Source organism: Nerophis lumbriciformis, linkage group LG02, assembly GCF_033978685.3.
Source record: "Nerophis lumbriciformis linkage group LG02, RoL_Nlum_v2.1, whole genome shotgun sequence".
Taxonomy (NCBI): Eukaryota; Metazoa; Chordata; class Actinopteri; order Syngnathiformes; family Syngnathidae; genus Nerophis; species Nerophis lumbriciformis.
In genome coordinates, this window is record NC_084549.2 from 31,052,942 (window position 1) to 31,080,191 (window position 27,250).

Consider the following 27,250-nt stretch of genomic DNA (forward strand, 5'->3'; position numbering starts at 1 on the left):
TCTTCTGTTGGAAATAAGTGCCACCAAAATATAGTTGTAGGAAGACAATAACAATAAAAATCTTTGAATCTTGAATCAAAGTGCTGAGTATTACACCATGGAACCTCTTACGCGCAATGTCAGGGTTTTGTAGGTACCTTAGCGGTGCTGAGTATATTCTCATGCAGCTCATTGTTGATGACGTAAGTTGGAATCTCCACAGAAAAAAAATACATTTTCCATATTTAAATTTTAAATGAATATTGTATACATGTAGCTGTACACCTAGATTATGCTCTTACTCCTCCCAAAGATCAAGATTCGGCTTTAATCACTATTGTTTTTTTTACTACACAGAAAGCTAGTCAACGAAAGTTCTGGTTTCTCACTCTCAGGAAAGCACTATCTCATATTGTTTCACATGTCGAGTTTTAAATACAGAAAAACAATAAAACAAGTTAGCACTAGAGGGGACAGTTTAGTGACAATGCTGTAGCATAATCCAGGCTTTACAGTTCCTACAGCCAGGTTTGTAGAATTTAGACCATGACAAACAGGTTCCACCCAAATTTTAACTGGGATTGCTGGCTTCAGAGTCCAGAGTGCTAGCTATTACACCATGGAACCATTTAATCCCAATGCCAGGGTGTTGTGGGTGTATTAGCGGTGCTGAGTACTAAAAGCAGCTCAAAATTTGCCAAATTTTTTTGAACGGCCCCCAAATCAAAAAGTTTGGGGACCACTGCGCTAGCGTTTCGCACATCAAATGATCAATCGACACAAAGAACAATATACCGTATTTTTCGGACAATAAGTCGCAGTTTTTTTCATAGTTTGGCCAGGCTCCAGTGCGACTTATATATGTTTTTTTCCTTTTTTATTATGCATTTTGGGCAGGTGCGACTTATACTTCGGTGCGACTTATACTCCGAAAAATGCGGTAAATAAGATTGGAGAGGACCGCGTAGTGACTATGCCGAAGCAAAACCAGTGGTTTTACAGTTCCTATATATACATATATATATATATATATATATATATATATATATATATATATATATATATATATATATATATATATATATATATATATATATATATAGTATATATATGTATGTATATATATATATACATACATACATGTATATAATATATATATGTATATGTATATATATATATATACATATACATATACATATACATATATATAGATAGATAGATAGATAGATAGATAGATAGATAGATAGATAGATAGATAGAGAGAGAGAGAGAGAGAGAGAGAGAGAGAGAGAGAGAGAGAGAGAGGAAAGAGAGAGAGAGAGAGAGAAAGATAGCCCGGCCCCCGGCCAAATTATTTTAACCCAATGTAGCTCCCGAGTCAAAAAGTTTGACAGCACAGGTTCCACGAGTTTTGAACGCAGATTACTAGTGCCACAAAAAATAGAAAGCAGGGTCAAATCTACAGAGACAAATTAGAGGGATCCCAAATCAATGTTCTTCCTTCAGCCCAACGGTATTTAGAGAAAAGTATATTGTGCTTATTAGTATTATAGTATAATAGGTCCCACCGAGATTTGTACAGAGATTGCTGGATTCAGTCCAAAGTGCTAACCAGTATACCATGGAGCCTCTTTTGTGTATTGTCAGGGTGTCGTGGGTGTCTTAACTGTGCTTAAGGCAGCGCAACGTTGATAAAGGAAATTGGAATTTCCACAGGAGAGTAAAGATGCTCAGATGGTAGCGCGGTCGTCTAGAAACTTGAGGTTACTGGTATTAATCCAGCTTTAGCGATCCTGGTCACAGCCGTTGTGTGCGAGACATTTCCCCCACCTTGCTCTCAGTGCCCCCCACACTGGTGTATGAATGTGTTTGGCAGGACTCTCTTGTAAAAGAGATTCATAATCTCAATGGGATATTCCTGGTTTTAAAAAAGTGGTCAATCCAGAGTCCAGACAAAGAACTATAAAATAATAAGGATGGCATTGGAGGAGACAAGGGTGTCCAAATTTCTCAGCCCAAAGTTAGTTTTTTAATGGCCCTAAACATGTTCTGAAAATTAAATAAATACATTAGTAGTGAGGTATATTTGATACAACACAATTATTTGCTTTGTCAACTATAACACAAAGCTTCGATAAGAATTTTTTTTTCCAGATATACTGATGTACATTGAATTGGTTTTAGCATATTTAACGTCCAACATGTAACAAAGTGGCTCCTTCGTTCATGAAGTGAGAAAGCAGGCAAGAATGTTCTATTTTCAGATGGGACGCAACTCTAAAATACAGACAGAAGCCAAACTCATAACGGTTCTCAAAAAAGGTAAGATCAGTGTATTAATGTCCACAAGATGACAGCAGTGTTACACAACATTAAATGCAAATTAAGAGATCTGGTTCTTCCTGTCACTTCTGTAATTTTTCACATTTAATATATATCACAGGTGGTGGAGCCCTAATACAACACAGGAAGCTAAATAATTAGGCAATGAGAGTTGTGGTTGCTGACTCTCAGGAAAACACTACCTCCTAGTGTTTTGGCAGAGAATTGCATAACACTTGCTCGATTCTGGTCAAGAACTATAAAAGAACCAGGATGGCATTGGATGGGGGACACCACACTAAAGCATGCTCTTGGCTTTACAGTTCCTGCAGCTTTGCCTGTCAAGCTTTTAAGGCAAACAAATAAAGCAAAGGTTCCACCGAGATTTGAACTCGGATCGCTGGATTCAGAGTCCAGAGTGCTAACCATTACACCATGGAACCCTGCTGGCCTTACTGTTGGGTGTGTGTTGTGTCAAAGCGGCAGAGTATGTGAAGATAAATGAACAAGAGGTTAGCTCCAGTGACCGACTAGTTTGACCTCTCTCATGTTCACATGCCCCAGTGATGTGAAAGACAAACCTCAACAGTCATTTAGTAAGCTCACACTTGTTAAACTCAACTCAGAATTTGAATTGTACTGAACACATATAAAAGATGGTTGTCTTGAAAAACAGTAGAATGTACTGAAATAAGAACTGTGCTTTTGAAGTTTTGGACTTCCACTAATGCTCAATATATGTGTTTATTTGGTTTAATGAATCTTCTCTACAGTACTGCTGTCAGTATTTTTGACATTTTAGAGACCTGAGGACTAATGTGACTACAATCTAATGACAGCCAACATAAATCTGCCTATAATAATATTCAGTTTTGACTGGTGCTATGACACAACAATTAAGACAAATGTTTACAATTGGCTGCACTGCATTACAGTCAAATTACTTTATTTATCTTGTTAGAGCCCTGTCTCAGTACAATGCAGTACTTACAGTAAACCAACAAGAGAGATACTGCTTATGTTTTATCTATTTTTGATTTAAAAAAATAAGACACATAAGTTGAGGTTATGCTTATTCATTTATTTTTGACTAAATGAGGACCGGTGCAGTTTAAGCTTTGTCCATTTAAAAAATTACATTGTTGAACAATTCATTAGGTACACTCGCACACTCCAGGGATGGACAAACTTTTTGGCTGAGGGGCCACATTGGCTTTTGAAATTTGACAGACGGGCAGGGCGAACACAGGATGCATTTCAAAGCATATCATATCTGTTGGAACTAAGAGAAGACTTCCCAAACATGGGCTATACATCTATTTTCAACAATATCATATCAGAACCTCAAAGAAACACACAAATGGTATTACAGGGTTAAAGCTTACATTCTCTTTCAGTAGGAGCAGTGTTGTTGATTACCCTTTTCTTGCCAATGCGTCGAATTCTAATCAAATCAAATCAAGCTTTATTTATAAAGCGCTTTTCATACATAAAAGAAATGCAACGCAAAGTGCTTTACAAAGTTGAAAACAATACCCCGGTGACCCATATCCCCCATTATCACATACGTACGCACGGATACAGATACCAAACACAAACACACACACACACAACATAAACACATATGCAACTATATGGACCAATGATTGCATGGCTGAGTACAGAGGAGACACGTGAGTAAACACTATCACAGTAGCCATCTGCACCAGGAGGTCACCAGACCATGGCCACCAGGACACTGACACAAAAGCGCCCCCACAAGCACGGCCGATAACCCCTGAGGCAGATGGCTCATCCGAGGAACGTTGGAAAATAAAAATAATAAAACTTGTAAAATAGTAAGAACCATGTGTAGAGATAAAAACAAAATACAAGTAAGACATATGAAGATTAATATAATTTTTTTAAATTAAAAAAATATATTTATATTGTCCCGTTCGGGGTCGCGGGGGTGCTGGAGCCTATCTCAGCTGCATTCGGGCGAAATAATATATAAATAAAACTAAATAAAATCCATCCATCCATCCTTTTTCTACCGCTTGTCCCTTTTGGGGTCGCGGGGGGTGCTGGAGCCTATCTCAGCTGCATTCGGGCAGAAGGCGGGGTACACCCTGGACAAGTTGCCACCTCATCGCAGGGCCAACACAGATAGACAGACAACATTCACACTCACATTCACACACAAGGGCCAATTTTAGTGTTGCCAATCAACCTATCCACAGGTGCATGTCTTTGGAGGTGGGAGGAAGCCGGAGTACCCGGAGGGAACCCACGCAGTCACAGGGAGAACATGCAAACTACACACAGAAAGATCCCGAGCCCGGGATTGTACTCAGGACTACTCAGGACCTTCGTATTGTGAGGCACATACACTAACCCCTGTTTCACCATGCTGCCTAAATAAAATCTTGCATAACTAATAGGATAACGTCTAGTATCAGTTTTGTTGTGGCAATTCTCATGACAGGTCTTTGCCTAATTTTGTTCTAATATTTGGCGGGCCGGATTATAAAGAGAAACAGGCCGAATGTGGCCCCGGGCCATAGTTTGCCCATCCCTGCTCTAATGAGATCCTATACAACAAGTCTTAAATCTGTGTTAGGAGTACAGTGTATAGTGCATAGCTGTATATAGTTATATGTAAAAGGTACAGCATAATTAGCATGCTAAGCCAAAGGTGTCCAAACCTTTTCAACCAGGGGCCACACACTGAAAAGCATTCGGGGCCATTTTGATATATTATATTTTACTCCGAGTAGTATGCTAACAAAACGGACATGCTAACAATGCTAATAGCTAGCATGATAGCAACCCGTATGGACTGATAGCTAGTTAGTAAGTTAAAGCAGTTGGGTTGACAAATTGTCATCAAGTGGATAGATATTTTGCTTCAAATATGCAATTCTTATTTCCTTGAAGTGCTAGACCTCAATGTGATATGCAAAATTGTAAAATATGGCAAGATAGGAACTATCTAAACACGGTGTTATGTACAGAAAGCACCAGTGCAGTTGATTTTTTACAAAACAATGGCACAATGTATGGAATTTAACTAAAATGCTGACAGTTATCATTTACCAAATGTTGACGTTGGAATGGTTTCGAGTTGTCAAACAAGGAATTTGCGACTTGTCCAGAGTGTACTCCGCCTTCCGCCCGAATGCAGCTGAGATAGGCTCCAGCACCCCCTGCGACCCCAAAAAGGAACAAGCGGTAGGAAATGGATGGATGGATGGATGGAAGTATGACACACTCTCCATCCAATAGGAATTTCCAGGATGAAAATTACGGAAAGTAGACAAACGGACTCACCCCTCTTGGTATGGCGAGTTGGCGACACAACTGTGACAATTGTTATTTTTTTTGTTTTAAGTGTCTTAATGTTATGGCTCCTTGAGTGACCGCTCCCGGGGGACCCGTGCGGTGCCTCCCCTCCCCATCACAGGGTTAAAGGTACAGTCAGCGTGCGTCAGCTGATGCGTGCCGTGACGTCACAGCAGAGGGGGGGCGTGTCCTTTTAGTGAGCACCAGCCATCCGGCCGCTGTCCTGTGCCGCTTCCTAGCCGCCCGTGCAGCCCTGAGAGCGGTCATTCCTACGGCGCTGATCATGCTCTGCTGGTGCGCGGCTCCGGAAGTGAGCTTCGTTGCTCCTCCGCTTCTCCGCTCGTGACTGCCGGCTGTAAACGCTCCGACGCAGGCTCTGCTAAGCCGGACCGCTCCGCCTCCTCCTCTGTCGGCCGAGAGAGCAGCTCATGGAGGCCCCGGTGGAGGAGAGAGAACCGCAGCCGATGGCCGACTCGTCCCCGCTGCCCACTCTCACGCCAGCCGTGCCCCCTTACGTGACCTTGGGTCTGACGGTGGTCTACAGTGTCTTCTACTCGCTGCTCTTCATCTTCATCTACGTCCAGCTCTGGTTGGTGCTGCGGTATCGGCACAAGCGCTTCAGCTATCAGACCGTGTTCCTGTTCCTGTGCCTGCTGTGGTCGGCCCTGAGAACGGTGCTCTTCTCCTTCTACTTCAAGAACTTTGTCACAGCCAACACTTTGGGGCCTTTTCCCTTCTGGCTGCTCTACTGCTTCCCCGTGTGCCTGCAGTTCTTCACACTCAGCCTCATGAACCTCTACTTTGCACAGGTGAGACCACGGGATGACGTCACACACTGCACAGTGGTCTGCAGAGATGCACTGCAAACTATAATAATGCACAACCTTTTGGTCCCCAATAACGTGCTATTTTGATTAATGATCAACAAAAAAGCTTTTGCTGACACAGCATTTCCATTCCATACATCTTAGGGGCTGACAGAGTGTCTTCTTACATAATTCCCATATTAAACAATGCAGCTGTTACATATACTGTAATATTGTACATGGTAATTGGGATTTGTTATATATTATATAATAATAAAATATATCAGTATATAATATATACTGCATACATCAGTGTTTTTCAACCACTTTTCCGTGAGATACAGTCTGGTGTGCCGTGGGAGATTATGTAGTTTCACCTATTTAGGTTAAAAGTATTTTTTGCAAACCATCCATCCATCCATCCATCCATCCATCCATCCATCCATCTTCTTCCGCTTATCCGAGGTCGGGTCGCGGGGGCAGCAGCCTAAGCATGGAAGCCTAGACTTCCCTCTCCCCAACCACTTCGTCCAGCTCCTCCCGGGGGATCCCGAGGCGTTCCCAGGCCAGCCGGGACAGATAGTCTTCCCAACGTGTCCTGGGTCTTCCCCGTGGCCTCCTACCGGTCGGACGTGCCCGAAACACCTCCCTAGGGAGGCGTTCGGGTGGCATCCTGACCAGATACCCGAACCGCCTCACCTGGCTCCTCTCGATGTGGAGGAGCAGCGGCTTTACTTTGAGCTCCCCCCGGATGACAGAGCTTCTCACCCTATCTCTAAGGGAGAGCCCCGCCACCCGGCGGAGGAAATTCATTTCGGCCGCTTGTACCCGTGATCTTGTCCTTTCGGTCATGACCCAAAGCTCATGACCATAGGTGAGGATGGGAACGTAGACCGACCGGTAAATCGAGAGCTTTGCCTTCCGGCTCAGCTCCTTCTTCACCACAACGGATCGATACAGCGTCCGCATTACTGAAGACGCCGCACCGATCCGCCTGTCGATCTCACGATCCACTCTTCCCTCACTCGTGAACAAGACTCCGAGGTACTTGAACTCCTCCACTTGGGGCAAGATCTTTTGCAAACCAGTAATTATAATCCACAAATAATGTGCCGTTGTTGAGTGTCTGTGCTGTCTAGAGCAGTGTTTTGTGCCGTGTAATACAGTCTGGTGTGCCGTGGGAGATTATGTAATTTCACCTATTTGGGTTAAAAATATTTTTTTGAAAACCAGTAATTATAATCTGCAAATAATGTGTTGTTGTTGAGTGTCGGTGCTGTCTAGAGCTCGGCAGAGTAACCGTGTAATACACTTCCATATCAGTAGGTGGCAGCCGGTAGTTAATTGCTTTGTAGATGTCGGAAACAGCGGGAGGCAGTGTACAGGTAAAAAGGTGTCTAATGCTTAAACCAAAAATAAACAAAAGGCGAGTGCCCCTAAGAAAAGGCATTGAAGCTTAGGGAAGGCTATGCAGAACGAAACTAAAACTGAACTGGCTACAAAGTAAACAAAAACAGAATGCTGGACGACAGCAAAGACTTACTGTGGAGCAAAGACAGCGTCCACAATGTACAGTACATCCGAACATGACATGACAATCAACAATGTCCCCACAAAGAAGGATAAAAACAACTGAAATATTCTTGATTGCCAAAACAAAGTAGATAGGAGCACAAGACAAGAACTAAAACCCTACACACACGAAAACAGCAAAAAAGTCAAAATAAGTCAGGGCGCGATGTGACAGGCGGTGACAGTACACCTACTTTGAGAAAAGAGCTATAGTGATGCATGGTTGGTTATGGTTTAAAGTAATATCCAACAATTGCGACGACTTTTTACTGTCAACTGAGTTTCTTTTTTAATGATTTCTGCTGGTGGTGTGCCTTCGCATTTTTTCAACGCAACAAATGTGCCTTGGCTCAAAAAAGGTTGAAAAACACTGGTCTAAATCTCGGCAGAGTAACCGTGTTATTCTCCTCAATTTCAGTAGGTGGAAGCTGGTAGCTAATTGCTTTGTAGATGTCGGGAACACGTCGTGTGAGACGACGATGGTTTGTCGTGATCACAATATGCAGGCTACAGTAAAAAGGTGTCTAATGCTTAAACCAAAAATAAACAAAAGGGGAGTGCCCCTAAGAAAAGGCATTAAAGCTTAGGGATGGCTATACAGAACAAAACTAAAACTGAACTGGCGACAAAGTAAACAAAAACAGAATGCTGGACAACAGCAAAGACTTACAGCGTGTAGAGCAGAGACAGCATCCACAAAGTACATCCGTACATGTCATGACAATCAACAATGTCTCCACAGAAAAAGATAGCAACAACTTAAATAGTCTTGATTGCTAAAACAAAGCCGGTGCGGGGAATAGCACTCAAAGGAAGACATGAAACTGCAACAGGGAAATACCAAAAAACAGGAAAAGCCACCAAAATAGGAGCGCAAGACAAGAACTAAAACACTATGCACGAGAGCACAATAAAAAAAAAACTCAAAATAAGTCACGTCGTGATGTGACAGGTCGTGACAGTACACCTACTTTGAGACAAGAGTTATAGTGATGCGTGGTTGGCTATGGTTTAAATTGATATCCAACAATTGCGACGACTCTTTTTTGTCTACTGAGTTTCATTTCTTAATGATTTTTGCTGGTGGCGTGCCTCCGGATTTTTTCAATGAAAAAATGCGCCTTGACTCAAAAAAGGTTGAAAAACACTGGTATATATAATATGTAAATATTACATATATGTTATATTTTATATTGCTACTACGGTACATTTTTAGTATACTTAATACCTGCATATCCTTACCCTTTCCATCCTTTGAAACTGAGCTACTGTGTAGAACAATTTCCCTTGTGGATCAATAAAGTTTGTCTAAGTCTAATAGCATCTCCAGCCACAAATGAAGCGTTATTCTTAGCGACCGGTAGAAAAAGTACCCTGGATCCTGAAAGCTTCCTGTTTTGTGTTTTTCAGAGCACATATGAAGAAGTGAAAGTGCTTATAACACGATGACACATGTACAGTATTGTGTATGACGCGCTCTTTCTCGTGACAGGTTGTGTTCAAGGCCAAGTCCAAATATGCACCTGAGCTCCTGAGGTACCGGTAAGACCACCGAAGGGGGAAACTGTTCTATAACTCAGGGGTGTCCAAAGTGCAGCCCCGGGGGTCATTTGCAGCCCGCAGCCCATTCTAAAAATACTATCACAAAAAAACAACACATAAAAAGTGGAATAAAAGAGCACATAGGTGAAGAGAAAAGGTTGCAATGTTGACACTAAAAACTAGGGATGCATACTTTTTCAAGCCAATACCTCTAGAACAGGGATGTTGAACTGGTTTTCATTGAGGGCCACATGACAGTTATGGCTGCCATCAGAGGGCCGCTTGTAACAGCGAATAATGTATGAATTTGCCTCTGGATTTCATTATTAATTGTATAAATTGTTTTAAGTAGACTGTTGATTTTACAGTAAAAACTTTACATTTACAACATTTTACTGGAAAATATAGTGTTTTTTTTTTTTTTTACAACATTTTACGGTAAACTGTTTTTCTGTTTGGGGGGATGTAGGGGTGTTCGGAAAAAGCTGGCAGCCTAGTTACCAGAATTGTTGTGTTACATTTATGGATAAACAGTACAAGTTATTTTTTTATTCTTGCAACTTAGCTGCCAGTTTTTTTTTACCGTAAAAACAAATGTACCGTTTTTCCATTAACAGTAATACACCGTTAAAAACAACAACCTTAGATTTTACAGTCAAAAACTGGCAGCTCAGTCAACAGAATTGTAACGCAAAAAGTAGTTAGTAGTATTTTTTTTCAATTTACAGTAATATGCAGTAAAGAACAACGTAAATTTATATTAATTTGATGGGTAGTTTGCTGTAAAGTTAAGTATTTTCATTTTGACAAAAACATGTTTGGAAAGTATGATAATACACTGTAATATTTGTTGCAATATTGCATACTATTAAAGTTTAAAAGGTATGCCATTTCAAAATGAAAAAAATCTATTACATTTAGTGAGAAAATATTAAGTACTTTATTGACACATAACATTTCCAGGTGTTTGCGGGCTAGATAAAATGATGTCGCGGGCCAGATCTGGCCCCCGGGCCTTGAGTTTGACACCTGTGCTCTAGAATGATACGATAACTGATTAACTTATTTATATGTAGTATTTTTTAAATGTAGTTTGTGCACAACTTTTTTGCTACTGGCTTTGGGGCATCTTTGTAGGCTTTCAAAACACCATTGTAGCACTACCGGCATTTCAGGTGTCTGATAAGGTTTGAGGCGATGAAGCGTGACGTTTTTGTTCCTCCTCGCGGAATGTTTGCAGAACATTTGGTGCAAAGAGCACGCAAAATCTCTTCCTCTAAAACAGTGAAGTAGTCTCTAAAGTTGACACCATACAATGAGCTCAGGGGAAGTTTACAACACAGTAGTAGAAATGGAGCAGGTGATTTGTTCATCCTACCTAAAAAAGGTAATCTTGCCTCATTGGAGATTTTTATTTTATTTTTTATAATAGTCATGCAGCCCAACTAATAACCCAAAGCTGATATGCAGGATGTTGTTTTCTTAAAGAAATCGATAAACTGTATTGGCTCTGAAAATGAAACATTTCAAAATGGCCCTCACAACCTTTGACTTTTTCAGAGTGGGGAAAAGGTTTGGACCCCCCTGCTGTAACTGAATAACCTAAAATAAGTATGTACCTATTCATAAAGTAATAGGACCTTTTGTTGTGCCGAAATACAAAGTATATGAAGCGACATAATTAGATCATTAAAACATAAAATCATTATTTTTAAATTTCTCCATGAATACATGAATTTGTAAAATGTAATGTAGACACGATTTTCAATAAGATTGAGGGTGTCTAATAATCACAAGGTGTTTACATTATTAATATTACTCTACTCATTATTTGTTGTTGTTACCATTACTTAGTATTGCAGACTATTTATTAACTACTATATATGTGTAGGTTTTTCCCAAAAAATGTGTTTATACATGAGATAAATATCATTAATAATATATTAAAATAAGACCATAATCATTGTATAGATGATAACGACAATAAAGCTAGATAGCTTTAGAATAAGGGGTTTGGAGTAAATTAGTTTCACCTCTATCCACTCCTTTTTGGATATTAAAAGCCTTATCATTATGTATAGTTTTAATTTTTTATGTGTTTTCATTGTGAAGTATTCGTTTCTACATAAATCCTTTACTGAATTGTTAGATAGTTTCATTTCTTATGTAATTTTGACATATTCCTAGCATCCTCAGTTACTAATAAGAATATATTTGCTAATTTACCAGCATTTTTTTTTTTTAATTCTCTATATTTTTTGGTTATATTAACATGTTCAAAATCAAGTGCTACTTCTAATATTAAAAAAAGTGAAAATATTAAAACATTTATGTCATCAATTTTTATTATTTAATGACATACTATTTAATGGAATTTTTATTCAGTTTTTTATGATCTAAATAGTATTTTACGTGAGGTCAGGAAAAAACACAGAGGCTATTTCATCCCTACAAGCCTGTTTGGCAGGTTTCCCTGCTCTTCAGGAGATTTTATAAAAAATATAAGTACACATTAATATATATATATATATATATATATATATATATATATATATATATATATATATATATATATATATAATCCCCTGAAGAGCAGGGAAAAAACACAGAGGCTTTTTCATCACTACAAGCTTGTTTCGCAGGTTTCCCTGCTCTTCAGGGGATTTTGTAAAATGATATTAATATATATGTATATATATATAATATATAACATCCCCTGAAGAGCAGGGAAAAAACACAGAGGCTTTTTCATCCCTACAAGCTTGTTTCGCAGGTTTCCCTGCTCTTCAGGGGATTTTGTAAAATGATATTAATATATATATATATATATATATATATAAAATCCCCTGAAGAGCAGGGGAACCTGAGAAACAGGCTTGTAGGGATGAAATAGCCTCTGTGTTTATCCTGACCTAACATATATTCCGCTCTACCCTGGTATTGAACATTGTAAAATGGATAAACCACAGAAACCTTGACTATAAATAGTATTTTATATTATTTATTTATCTAAGGGCCCTTTATGTTACTTAGATACAACATATACATAGTAAATCATTTATTATGCAATAGAAAGCTTAATGGAATGTGACATGGGATAATCCTGATTGTTTGAACCGCAATGTAAACAAATAGTCACACAAAGAATTAACTCCACCAGTGGAGTTTACTTTTTTTTTTTAAATGTGTTTTTATGTGATGATAACAGTAGCATTAGCAACAAAGCCGATTGCGACGTAGGAAAGCAGATGCTACACAAGTAGCATGCTGCTGAAAGTGTAATATCTAATGATTAACATGAAAATGGTAGTTTGACCCGGGGACAGACCATCAATTCCTATCAGTGGTTTATTAATCAAAGTAAAGTTAACTTACTCAAATCAGTGATTGACTATGGAGTATTAAAAATGTCATTATTCCACACAAAGTAGGAATAAAAGAACTAACTAGCGTCTTAATTGTATGTATGAACGTCTTGTGACCATTTATGAACGAGTGAAGCTGAAGACAACTAACGACGTCACACTGTCCCTCACAGGCTGCCACTGTATCTGCTCTTCCTGTCCATGAGCCTGCTCTTTTTAGCCGTCAACCTGGTGTGCGCCATGCTGGTGAGGACGTCCTCCGCGGACGCCCGCACGGTGGTGCTGGTGAGGGTGGCCATCAACGACACCCTCTTCGTCCTGTGTGCCGTGTCGCTCTCGCTGTGTCTCTACAAGATTGCCAAGATGTCCCTGGCCAACATTTATCTGGAATCCAAGGTGAGACATGAGATGGTTGTTGGTCAGAAGAAAAACATATACAATAACATGTTTTTAATCACAGGGGACCTCAGTGTGCCAGGTGACCGCTGTAGGGGCCATAGTCATCCTCCTGTACACATCCAGGGCCTGCTACAATCTGGTCGTCCTGGGACTCTCGAACAAGGGTATCAACTCCTTTGACTACGACTGGTACAACGTTTCTGACCAGGTACCCCTTAAAATGTCATGATATGGTGTTACCTTGTGTGGCAGCTGGCATCTGTATCATTATTTTATTTTTGGATGCGTCTACAAACCCATTTGAGGTGTCTGATGCAAGGGCCAGTATTGCCGATACCAATATATTTGAACAGCACAACAAAAAGCACAGATATTTGTGATAATAACCATAGAAGAGAACTGAAAAAATATTGATCTCATCACGCTGGTATCAACCAAATAAGGATACTACTGTAGTATCGATAATATCAACTATAAAGGGCCTGTTGCGTAAACACTCTTTGCCAGTGATTCTCAAACTGTGGCAGTGGTACGTGGACTCCATCTAGTGGTACGTTAAATAATCACTTAATTGAATATTCAAACACAGTGGTACTGTTCAAACTGGGTGTAATGTTGCCGTGGCCAAAAATATTAATTAAAACCGCTGCCTTGTTTTTAATGAATATTTAGGCCTACTACGCTACTGTATTTTAATGTTGGTAATCGTGGGGGTGCTTGGAGAGCAAAGGGTTTTCCGAGGTGGGACTTTGTGGAGAAAGTTTGAGAGTTTGCGGTTGTTTAGGGCCACAACCACTAAGGTGGCCACAGGAACGGCCTGGGCTTTTGTAGAGATTTGAATAATCTGTCGGTTATAAAATACGACCAGTGATGGCCAAGCCACTTGGAAAATGTAGTCAACTAAGCAACAACTTACTCTCGATTAAATGTAGCTAAGCTACAGGGGAAGCTATGCACTACAAGCTACACGACAAAAGTAGCTTGCTACATTTAAGGGCATTTCTATATATAGACCCACATGTATAATATCAATGTTAATGTAACTGAGAGTGTACAAATGGACCCATTAAGGGTCTGTTACTATTAACTATCTGTCATTTAGCTGGGGACACCCTACAACTACCTCTACGGGTCCCCACACCCCACTGTATGTATTTATTTAGTTTGCCCTCTCTTTGGCCCATCCCTAAAAGGTTATTCATTTTCTCTACCTACAGTAAAAAACAACAACATATATTTTGACAAAAAAAAGAAACCAATGACTCCTGTGGGAACAGTTGCTAATGGTTATGTGGAGTTTAACTTTTCATGAACTCAACTCATCTTAATGTGTGTTCCTAAATGTGTGTGTTCCACGTCTTAGATGAAGAGAGCAGTTATGATTTTGGTTTACAGAGTAAATAAACAACTAAAAACTAAGGTTTTGGGCATTGTTTTCTCTAAACGAATACATTCGTCTAAATATGGCTAAGGATATTATCTAAACTACGGGAGAGAATCCCTCTGACATTTTCAAGTATGTTTTCTTTTTTGGGAGCGTCCCTCTGTCTCCGACACCCTTGTCGTCATGTGACATGAGTGTGTGTGTGTTATGATTTTGCCTACTAGGTTCATGACCCGCCTTATCTTGCCTCTAATTGGCCAGTCTGTTATGTTTCGCCCTAACCTTAACCAATTGTGACTCATCATACGAACGCCAATCAATCATCGTGGATTTTCTCCGTATGTATGGCTGGATGTTCTCATTCACCCAGGTCATTGTCTTTTCTCCATATTTGTTTTTGATGTGGATTCAGGGTCCATTTTTTCTCTTTGTAGCTTGTAGCTTTGATGTAATCTACCGAGCTACATGGGTCTAAAACAGTGGTTCTTAACCTGTGTTCGATCGAACCCTAGGGGTTGGGCGGAGCCTCCGCCACGGAGGTAAAGACACATCCGACTTATCGTGTAAATAAAACCTTCTCCCTATCGGTGTATTATGGATACCCGCAAACAATGTTCCCTCTAATTTTCCATCTGATTTGCAGATTTTTTGATTGATCGATTGAAACTTTTACTAGTAGATTGCAAAGGAAGAGAATACATTATATGAAACAGCACAGTTTACACAGTGCAGTACATATTCCGTACAATTGACCACTAAATGGTAACACCCGAATACGTTTTTCAACTTGTTTAAGTCGGGGTTCACGTTAATCAATTCATGGTAATGTGTGTAAGGTGTGTAATTTGTTGTGAATTCATGCACTGTGTTGGTTTTGTTCTTTGAACAAGGTGATGTTCATGCACGCTTCATTTTGTGCACCAGTAAAAAAACATGACTTTTTCTTGAATTTGGAAAAAAAATAAAACATTTAATTTTTCACTAAAGAAGGGTTCGGTGAATGCGCATATGAAACTGGTGGGGTTCGGTACTTCCAACAAGGTTAAGAACCACTGCTCTAAAAGTAGCTAAGCTACAGGAAAAGCTACTTGTTCAAAAAGTAGCTAAGCTACTGGAAAATGTAGTTAAGCTATGTAGCTTAGCTACTTGTAGCTTGTTACTGCCCATCACAGAATATGACATCATAAAAGTTAAGATAAACATCAATTTTGTCTGTTAAAGTTTCTTAAAATGGTTGTTTAAATCAAATAAGGAATCTGAAACACAACCTACAACCCCTTGCAAAAATTCAAGAGGGTTTATTCCTCCTGGTAGCAGCAAACCCAGACTGCAACACTTCATTGTTCACTTTAAACAGACGTCATAACGTCATTAAAGCTCACTTTTATGCATTCACACACAGTTCCCACATTTGGGAACCAGGACAAGGTGAGAGAAGAAACTTAACTGTATGATAAATATATTCGTGGCAGCATCGGACAAAGTTATGTTTAATGGGGAACTGCCATTTTTTTGGAATGTTGCCTATCAATCACAATCATGATGAGAGACATGATAATGAATGTTTTTTTTTTTACATTCTAAATGTTAAATAAATGTGATCAACAGTCCGCTTACAATGGAGCATATGGGAGACGCTTTTTTCTGCATATAAATCCCTAAAAACATCCAAACACCTCCATTAGGGTTTTATATACATGATGTAAGTATATATGTAATGTAGTAACGGCCACATTTATAATAACATTTACAAACCCTGTTTCCATATGAGTTGGGAAATTGTGTTAGATGTAAATATAAACGGAATACAATGATTTGCGAATCATTTTCAACCCATATTCAGTTGAATATGCTACAAAGACAACATATTTGATGTTCAAACTGATAAACTTTTTTTTTTTGCAAATAATCATTAACTTTAGAATTTAATGCCAGCAACACGTGACAAAGAAGTTGGGAAAGGTGGCAATAAATACTGATAAAGTTGAGGAATGCTCATCAAACACTTATTTGGAACATCCCACAGGTGAACAGGCAAATTGGGAACAGGTGGGTGCCATGATTGGGTATAAAAGTAGATTCCATGAAATGCTCAGTCATTCACAAACAAGGATGGGGCGAGGGTCACCACTTTGTCAACAAATGCGTGAGCAAATTGTTGAACAGTTTAAGAAAAACCTTTCTCAACCAGCTATTGCAAGGAATTTAGGGATTTTTAACCATCTACCGTCCGTAATATCATCAAAAGGTTCAGAGAATCTGGAGAAATCACTGCACGTAAGCAACTAAGCCCGTGACCTTCGATCCTTCAGGCTGTACTGCATCAACAAGCGACATCAGTGTGTAAAGGATATCACCACATGGGCTCAGGAACACTTTAGAAACCCGCTGTCAGTAACTACAGTTGGTCACTACATCTGTAAGTGTAAGTTAAAACTCTCCTATGCAAGGCGAAAACCGTTTATCAACAACACCCAGAAACGCCGTCGGCTTCGCTGGGCCTGAGCTCATCTAAGATGGACTGATACAAAGTAGAAAAGTGTTCTGTGGTCTGACGAGTCCACATTTCAAATTGTTTTTGGAAACTGTGGATGTCATGTCCTCTGGACCAAGGAGGAAAAGAACCATCCGGATTGTTATAGGCGCAAAGTTGAAAAGCCAGCAAGTGTGATGGTATGGGGGTGTATTAGTGCCCAAGACATGGGTAACTTACACATTTGTGAAGGCACCATTAATGCTGAAAGATACATACAGGTTTTGGAGCAACATATGTTGCCATCCAAGCAATGCTACCATGGACGCCCCTGCTTATTTCAGCAAGACAATGCCAAGCCACGTATTACATCAACGTGGCTTCATAGTAAAAGAGTGCGGGTACTAGACTGGCCTGCCTGTAGTCCAGACATGTCTCCCATTGAAAATGTGTGGCGCATTATGAAGACTAAAAGACCACAACGGAGACCCCCGGACTGTTGAACAACTTAAGCTGTACAACAAGCAAGAATGGGAAATAATTCCACCTGAGAAGCTTAAAAAATGTGTCTCCTCAGTTCCCAAACGTTTACTGAGTGTTGTTAAAAGGAAAGGCCATGTAACACAGTGGTGAACATGCCCTTTCCCAACTACTTTGGCACGTGTTGCAGCCATGAAATTCTAAGTTAATTATTATTTGCAAAAAAAAAAAAAAAGTTTATGAGTTTGAACATCAAATATCTTGTCTTTGTAGTGCATTCAATTGAATATGGGTTGAAAAGGATTTGCAAATCATTGTATTCCGTTTATATTTACATCTAACACAATTTGCCAACTCATATGGAAACAGGGTTTGTAATATTTACGTATTTTGATCATTTTAAGCATACTAAGCTTTCATTTCAAAAACACATCTCGTTTGCTTTTTTTTCATCAGATTTCTGCACACTGCAGACTTTATGAGAGCCAACAAACATAATAAAACATCACTTACTGTACAAGGTCTGCTGTCATTAGGGTGCCGCTTGCTGGGATAGTTTGTGCTATTTTAGCTTGGTCGACCACCACTGGTTTTCACTATAGGGAAGAAGTCACGTGTCGGAATACAAGCAATAGACTAGCATTGCTACTCACAGCAGCAGTTTGATTAGAACTTTCACAAGATAGGAAATTAGAATTCTAGTTTTAATTTCCAAACATTTATTCCATAGAAAATAATCAAAAGGTATACTAACCTGAATTAAAGACTGTAGTTTTCCTCTGGAATCTGAAAAATATGTTTTGTAAATGCAACTCAACAGTTGACATGTAACAGAACGTGGCATCGTTGAGATATAAACAAAAACATATTTTGACATTTATGGCAGACAATAGATGATGTATGATGTATGCAAACATGATGTAATGGATAGGAATGTCTGATGCTGGATGTCAATAAAACTTAAATGAAAAAAAAAAAATGACACGTAACAGAAGGAGTGGAGGAAAATGCCAAAGAACAAGCAGTTTTTTGGACTTTTTAGACATTTTTCACACAAAATGTTTAGATTGTACTCAAAAATATTCCATCGACTTACCTCAGTCAGACATGACAGTTGACCGTGACCATATGTGGAATTTATCACAACCTAGGATGTAATGTTATGTTGATACACTACTAAATATATAATAAAAAGAATGGACCAGTACTTGTGTCAGCAATCCAAAGTATACATTTAGTCAGGTTTTGTATTTTCTTTCAGGCAGATTTGCAGTCCACTCTGGGCGACACCGGCTACGTCGTCTTTGGGGTAATCTTGTTCGTGTGGGAGCTGCTCCCCACTTCTCTGGTGGTGTTCTTCTTCAGAGTACGCCAGCCCGACCTGGACAGGGTGAGTCGTCATGTCTCCGCTTCCCTTTTGGCCTCGAGACTTGACACGTAGATCGCAGTTAATGCGGAGTACTTTTTGAAGTTACTGACACTTTGTGAAGTGGTGGACATTTAACTTTTCACACACGTTGTTCCACAGAGTGGCTCGGTGCTTCCCGGCCACGTCTTCTCCTCCAGGGCTTATTTTTTCGACAACCCTCGACGTTACGACAGCGACGACGACCTGGCGTGGAGTGTCATGCCTCAGAACATCCAAGCCAGGTAAAGCACAAATTGATTTGTCGCTACCTGTCCGCCCTCGCGTACAAACATTAAAACAAACCTGGTCTGCCAGAGAATAAGAAGACAAAGCAGAAATAATCAGTGTTGTCAACTTACTGCACGCGAACAGGTTTAATCCAGCCCGCGGATCAGTTTGCTAAATGTTTAAAAATAAGCTGCATTTTTTTTAAATGAAAGAAACTGCTGTTCTAAATGTGTCCACTGGATGTTGCAACAGCAACTCAATTGTAACCCACGTCACACATGACAGTGTTTAAAGATGACGTGTCAGCTGACTTTAAGCGCCCTCTGGGTTGGCTGCCGCTAGTCCAATCAGTGCAGGTGCAAGCAATCAGCTGCTCCTGTTGTGGTTAGCAGCAGTATTGTCGTGCAATACCTTCTTTCAATGTAAATTATCCACTCAAAGGATAAAATGACGAAACGGTAAGATGCAAAGACTTCAGTCAACTTGACCGTCATCTTTGTAGTTAGAGTTCCATGCAGCGCTTGCAATTGGTTAAATGCACAATGCGCACCCTGAACTCTATTGTAAAAATGTGTGTTTCTACATTTGTTGTGTTTTTTCTATTTTATTTCATGCTTGAATCTAGCATGTTCACATTGGTTAAGTGTGTAGTTATGTTACCTTGATTTCGGCTATGGTAACTGTTTTTTTTTTTATATTATAATTATAATATTTGAAGGATGATAATTGAATGTGTTGTGGCAGTTGCGGATTTCAGCAACGCGGCAGTTTGAGGACTGAGTTCATTGTGTTCTTCATGGTCTTTTTGAAACTGCACCAATTTTTTCCTCAGAATTTTCAACTGACTAGAAATGTTTTGTCAAAAGGATTTTTTGTAATGTGTGCATTTTCAGGATGTGCTTGTTCTATTTTTGGCCAAAGTAAGACAAAGAAGAAAAAATCTAATGTTGTCTTTACTTTTAAGTTTTAATGCCATGATTTTACCAGTCCGGCCCTTACCACGTGTCCTTATTAATGTCTGTAATGGCGCGCCGTCACGTCATGACATTGCTGGGTTTATGAGCAGAGGAGCATGTTCGGCAGCGCACAATGACGGAGTACTTACAAGCAGACAAGGTGTGTAGACAGAAAAGGGAGAACGGACGCATTTTGGCTTAAAAACTAACGATAAAGGTGAAGTTTTAACACTGAAACACCCTCGAGCTAGCAGTTAACATCCATCCGCAGTCGGCAGTGTTTTAGCTACTTCTAAACCACTAATCCTGGTCTCCATGGCGACAAATAAAGTAAGTTTCTTACAAGTATCATCCCTGCAGGACGAGGAATAGCTAAACACTGTAGGAAGATACAATAGATAATCGGCGTCACCGCAAACAATATTAGCGCGTCTGAATGTAAACAAATGCCATGGGTGGATCTACACCTAACATCCACTGTAATGATACCAAGTACAATAGCGTATCGAGTCGATACTACTATGATTACATCGATATTTTTTATCGTCACAAAAACTTTTTTCCTTTTTTCGTTTATAAACTCAGGAAATATGTCCCTGGACACATGACCAATGTATGATCCTGTAACTACTAAATGTGTGGTATCATCCAAAACTAATGTAAAGTGTCCAACCAACAGAAGAATAAGTGATTATTACATTTTAACAGAAGTGTAGATAGAACATGTTAAAAGAGAAAGTAAGCAGATATTAACAGTAAATTAACAAGTGGATTAATAATAAATTATTACAGCTTGTCCTTAATAATTTTGACAAAATAATAGAATGATAAATGACACAATATGTTACTGCATATGTCAGCAGCTAAATTAGGAGTCTTTGTTTATTTACTTACTACTAAAAAAATAAGTTTTTTTTCAAGGAGATTGTCAGCTTAATATGATGTAAAAAAATGTCAGTTCATAAAATTCAAACACAAAAAAATTCAGTTACATAAATTCAGGGTGAAAAAAGAGCTATCGGATTATAGAGATAAATGAACCTCCATAAACACCAGTCGGAGTCTCCTCACTCATCTTTGCACTGACTTTTCAGGGAACCATCCTCAGTAAGATAAAGCAGCATGTACGCTCAACATAATATGCGTCATCAATTTGCATAGAATTTGACAGCTGGTAAGGAAAAAGCTTGCACACCCCCGGTTGACGCATCCTTTTGTTTGTTTCAGTTTGGTTGCCGACAGTTACGAGTGGGGAAGCCAGAGCAGCAGCATCAGCGCTTACATCGGAGGGGAAGACGTTTACCACCTCCCACTTCCCCCCGAGGAGCTCAGCCATTACTGATTAGAGGTCACTGGACTCTCGTTTTCTTGACCCCTGATGTTTTTGCACTGTTGTTATTCTAATGAAGCACACTGGACTGGACACATTGGGATGAGTTCCAGGCAAGAACTAACACAAATGCCAGTATATAAAGAACCACTGATTTGCACACTCCATGTACAGATGCGGGCCCAATACTGCTCTAAAGTTTTCTTTTTTTATGTGATTAATATATTTCCTGAACTGTTGCATTGTGCACTGTATTCCTATTTCATGTACGCGTGTTTCTTTTCTTACAGATTAGTCGTTTAATCCATTAAAACACTTTTTACTATGTGTTTTTTCAAGTTTAACATCACTGCCTAAATCAGGAGTGCCAAATTCATTTTAGATCGGGGGCCACACGGAGGAAAATCTACTCCCAAGTGGGCCGGACTGGTAAAATCACGGCACGATAACTTAAAAATTAAGACAACTTCAGATTGTTGTCTTTGTTTTTAAAAAATAGAACAAGCACATTCTGAAAATGTACAAATCAGAACGTTGTTGTTTTTTATTACACTTACATGTTGCGGTTAATAGTATTCTACCTTTATTTGTCGTTATTTATACTTTCTGAATAAATTATGTGATAATGTTCATCAGTCAAAATCATTGGTGTTCATTTTCAATCTATCAAGATAAAAATATATCAAAATCAAATTACAGGATGTTATTTATGTAGTTTGCTCATTTTCCTCGAACATCATGGGGTTTATTTATTTATTTTTTACGTATGTAGCATAATCTGTAGATACAAAGAATTGCTATTGCGACATCTAGTGGACACATTTAAAACAGCAGTTTCTTTCATTCAAAAATTTCGGCTAATTTTTATACTCTGCAAACTCATCCCGCGGGCCGGATAAAACCTGTACGTTTGACACCCCTGGTCTAAATAAAAATGTATAGACGGAAGACTTTTTTGTATGCAATGACAACCAGTGGTCAATACATTAGGTACAATATGCGATGTAAAAGGAAAGAATAAGGCTGCTAGGACTCTGCGAGAGTCTCATTTTTACAACACTGCTCATTTAAAACCCTTTAAAATGTATTTTTTTTAGTATTAAAGCCATATACTGTATATATACTTCGTTACCACACTTATACATTGTAGGCACTATTTTTATTTATACAGGTCCAAAATGCTACAGAGGCAGAATGTACCTTAAAAAATGAAACATTGACGAGCTGGAGCCTATCCCAGCTGACTCTCAGGGCACAAACAACCATTCACACACATGGGCAAGTCTTTCTGCATGCATGCAACACCACTCTCCTCCAGCAGAGGGCAGCATCCAACTAGATTTGGTGCAATGAGGATGAATCGTGACATCCTCACATCACCAGTCATAGACAACAGTGGCTGTTGGAGGTAAATAATGCTGACATGCACATCTACACCCTTGTTGAATGAACTGAAACTAACACCAACCTGGTTCTTGTCAGAAAAAAATATGTCTTTAATTCATTTGATTTCTCCTTATTGCAAACCTGAGCACATTTGCACAACAGTAGCATGGACACAGATTCCATTGTGAAAAGCATAATGCATGGAGGTTATGCAGAACACTGTACCTTTAAGGAATTCACTGAGAGATTAGCTTGACCCCTGTGATTTATTGTGAAAGTTGTATGGTGCAAATGTTCCTAAAAAACAGGGCACGGGGGAAGTAAAAAAAACACAGTCGTCCCTTTCGGTACAATGCCATGACATCCACAGTCTGTTGGGTTGTCAAGGCTGACCGAGTGTGGCCATGATTGGCTGGGTAGGCTTGTTTTTGTGTCCTTAAGAAACATCCATCTTCCCACTGCCTCATGTAAAACACACATGCTCTCTATAGGCCACTTTCTTGGGGACAGAGCACTTATTGGCTGCGTGCAGCGCACGGACGCAGGCTTCCCACTATGTGGGATCTGATGGCTTGCCGAGATCAACCTTTACTCCTTTCTCTCCTGCACCTGCATGCACAGGCGGGGGAAAAAAACCCAACATGTTTGTTCCCAACTTGCACACAGTCAACAACACCATGAGAGAAGACTTGAAATCAAACCTTACCTGTTAAATACTTTTCTTTCGCTCTGGCTCGCTCATCTGCATCGAAATACCACACGGTGATGGCATACCTGCAGAGACAGAATAAGAGCAGTGAGTCAGTGCTCAAACAATGCCTGGGCGCGTGCAGTGGAGCTCGGGATGTGCAAACCATCACAAGAACACGATAGCACCTCATGACATCGCCAACGGCACAATGCTTGTACAGCAACCATTCACTCCAATAAGAAATTAGACCGAATTCCAAACCTTTGTTTATTGGTTATAACGTGGAAACAAGCATAAAAACCAGCAATACTTATATGATCAAAACTGCCTCTGTAACTACTTGGTATTGGATCAATATTCAAATTTGTAGTATCGCTTGGAACTAATGTAAAGTATCTAAAAAACACAAGAATAGGTGTTTAAGTTGTTCAACAGGCCGGGGTCTCCGTTGTTGTATTTTACGCTTCATAATGCGGCCGACATTTTTAATGGGAGACAGGTCTGGACTACAGGCAGGCCAGTCTAGTACCTGCACTCTTTTACTATGAAGCCATGCTGTTGTAACATGTGGCTAGCTGAAATAAGCAAGGGCGTCCATGATAACGATGCTTGGATGGCAACATATGTTGCTCCAAAACCTGTATGTTCCTTTCAGCATTAATGGTGCCTTCACAGATGTGTACGTTACCCATGCCTTGGGCACCAATACACCCCCATACCATCACAGATGCTGGCTTTTGAACTTTGCGCCTATAACAATCCGGATGGTTCTTTTCCTCTTTGTTCCGGAGGACACAACGTCCACAGTTTCCAAAAACAATTTGAAATGTGGACTCGTCAGACCACAGAACACTTTTCCACTTTGCATCAGTCCATCTTACATTAGCTCAGGCCCAGCAAAGCCGGCGGCGTTTCTGGGTGTTGTTGATAAATGGCTTTCGCTTTGCATAGTAGAGTTTTAACTTGCACTTACAGATGTAGCGACAAACAGTAGTTACTGACAGTGGTTTTCTGAAGTGTTCCTGAGCCCATGTGGTGATATCCTTTACACACTGATGTCGCTTTCTGATGTAGTACCGCCTGAGGAATCCAAGGTCACGGGCATTCAATGCTACGTGCAGTGATTTCTCCAGATTCTCTGAAGTTTGATGGTATTACGGACCGTAGATGATGAAATCCCTAAATTGCTTGCAATAGCTCGTTGAGAAATGTTGTTCTTTAACTGTTGGACAATTTGCTCACGCATTTGTTGACAAAGTGGTGACCCTCGCCCCATCCTTGTTTGTGAATGACTGAGCATTTCATGGAGGCTACTTTTATAACCAATCATGGCACACACCTGTTCCCAATTAGCCTGTTCACCTGTGGGATGTTCCTAATAAGTGTTTGATGAGCATTCCTCAACTTTCTCAGTCTTTTTTGCCACTTGTGCCAGTTTTTTTGAAACATGTTGCAGGCATCAAATTCCAAATGAGCTAATGTTCGTTTTCCAGTTCGAATATTAAGTATCTTGTCTTTGCAATGTATTCAATTGAATATAGATTGAAAAGGGTTTGAAAATCATTGTATTCTGTTTTTATTTACGATTTACACAGCGTGCCAACTTCCCTGGTTTTGGGGTTTGTATATTTATATGTATATATGTATGTATAAATACATATATATATATATACATTTTATATACATATACATATATATATATATATATATATATATATACACACACATTTTATATATATATATATATATATACACATTTTATTCATATATACTGTATATATATATATATATGTATATATATATATATATATATACTGTGTATATATATATATATATATGTATATATATATATACACACACACACACACATATGTATACATATTTATACATACATATACTTTTTTATATATATATACATATACACACACACACACACATTTTATATATATATATATATACACATTTTATTCATATATACTGTATATATATATATATATATATATATATACACACACACACACACACACACACACACACACACACACACACACACACACACACACATTTGTATACATATTTATACATACATATATATACTTTTTATATATATATATATATATATATATATATATATATATATATATATATATATATATATATATATATATATATATATATATATATACATACACGCAGCTGAGATAGGCTCCAGCATCCCTCACGACACCGCGGTAGAAAATGGATGGACGGATATATAATATATATATATATATATATATAGTTAGTTAGTTAGTTATATATATAGTTAGTTATATATATTTATTTATGAAACAGACATTTTTTAAAGTGGATGTTTTATATTGTTAAAGGTGTTTAATAAAAATACAAACATGTTTATTTATTTATAACACATATAGTTTCCTTTCTTTCATGAAGACAAGACTTGCATTGATTGGAATTAGAAATGATTCACATTAACTTCCACATTATCGAATTTACATTGTGGAGGACTAAAAAAGTCCTCCTTTCTGTCCAATACCACATTGAAGTGGTTGGTTTTTGGCATCTTGTTTGTCCAGCTTCCATACTTGATTTCATACACTTTACAAGACATACATCGACGGCAAACTCCATAGCTTGCTGACTTGTGTGTGCTAGCTTTCTGAGACTCTTATTTTGTCAGCGCAGGCAGGATGGAGCATCACTTTTATTGTGAAGACAGGAACTGTGCAGTCCGTCTTTAGACTTTTGACAGCAGGTACGGCGCAAGAGTCTTTTGAAATAAAAAGTGTCTCTCGCCTTCCTGCCGGTCATTTTTTTCTTAATGCTGATCTGGCAGCAGCCAGTGTCATCTCACAAAATCCTTGGGTACCGTGAATGTCAATCAAGTGACGTCATACTGAAGATTGATAATCGCTAATTTTTAGGTCTATTTTTTGAATGCCTGGCTGACGATCGACTGACACACCCTTCGCGATCGACCTAATGGGCACCCCCGCACTACAGTATATAACAAATACTATATTGTGATATATACCGTTATGGCAGGAGGCTGCAATATAAAACACAATATAGATATTAGGTTATATCGCCCATGCCTAGTTATTAGTATTAACATTTATTTTGCTTGTTGCATTATATCATTTTGCTGTATTTTTCAATAGTCACTGTTTAGCTTACTACTGCAATTTAACACAGGCTGCACTATGTACAGCCCTGGTTTATTGACGTATTTTATTCTGCCCTCCCTGAATGTTGGAATTTTTTTGGTAGCTATGAATACATTCTTCAATTGGAGATGAAAAGAACAACTTGAGGTTGTGTATTGAGTCTCCACAATGAAGTAACTGTAAAACTAAGCAAACAAAGGAAAGTACATTCAAATACTATGATAGTCATTGAATTAAAAAAAGGGATCATCAAAACTATGACTGAGTCTGTTGCTGACTTTGCAACGCAATTCGAGCGTGTCACTGCTCGTCTGCACCATACTGAAGCAGAATGAGTCTAACGCCAACCAACAATGTTAAAAGAATGTCTAAATGGTGGACATTTATCCATAAAAATATAGAAAAGCTGCTGATGGTGTGTTTGACTGTCAAGCA

The 27,250-nt window shown here is 39.0% G+C and overlaps 2 protein-coding genes and 1 non-coding gene across 5 annotated transcripts in view; 1 reads left to right on the top strand and 2 right to left on the bottom strand.

The window, feature by feature from the left end:
* Positions 1–2,672: 2,672 nt before the first annotated feature.
* On the bottom strand, positions 2,673–2,744 carry trnaq-cug (transfer RNA glutamine (anticodon CUG)). The gene has a single exon. It is a non-coding gene; the product is annotated as a tRNA-Gln (tRNA).
* A 3,091-nt stretch (positions 2,745–5,835) lies between these two features.
* Positions 5,836–21,895, top strand: gpr137ba (G protein-coupled receptor 137Ba). Of its 2 annotated transcripts, none has more exons than XM_061960774.1 (7): positions 5,836–6,434; positions 9,496–9,545; positions 13,084–13,306; positions 13,371–13,517; positions 18,908–19,036; positions 19,175–19,296; positions 21,466–21,895. In XM_061960774.1, exons 1-7 carry the CDS (start codon positions 6,054–6,056, stop codon positions 21,578–21,580), a joined length of 1,167 nt encoding a protein of 388 aa, XP_061816758.1. In that variant the 5' UTR covers positions 5,836–6,053; the 3' UTR covers positions 21,581–21,895. The 2 variants fall into 2 exon arrangements, with proteins under 2 accessions (XP_061816758.1, XP_061816767.1); XM_061960783.1 differs by having other exon boundaries at positions 9,496–9,539.
* A 1,145-nt stretch (positions 21,896–23,040) lies between these two features.
* Positions 23,041–27,250, bottom strand: part of egln1a (egl-9 family hypoxia-inducible factor 1a) — a 92,217-nt gene continuing 88,007 nt past the window's right edge. For both annotated transcript variants that reach the window (XM_061960806.1, XM_061960797.1), the window contains 2 exons: positions 23,661–23,728; positions 23,041–23,563 (listed from right to left, as the gene is read on the bottom strand). In XM_061960806.1, coding sequence (XP_061816790.1) covers positions 23,508–23,563; positions 23,661–23,728 — 124 coding nt within the window. In that variant the 3' untranslated portion in view covers positions 23,041–23,507. The remainder of the gene's footprint in view (positions 23,564–23,660; positions 23,729–27,250) is intronic.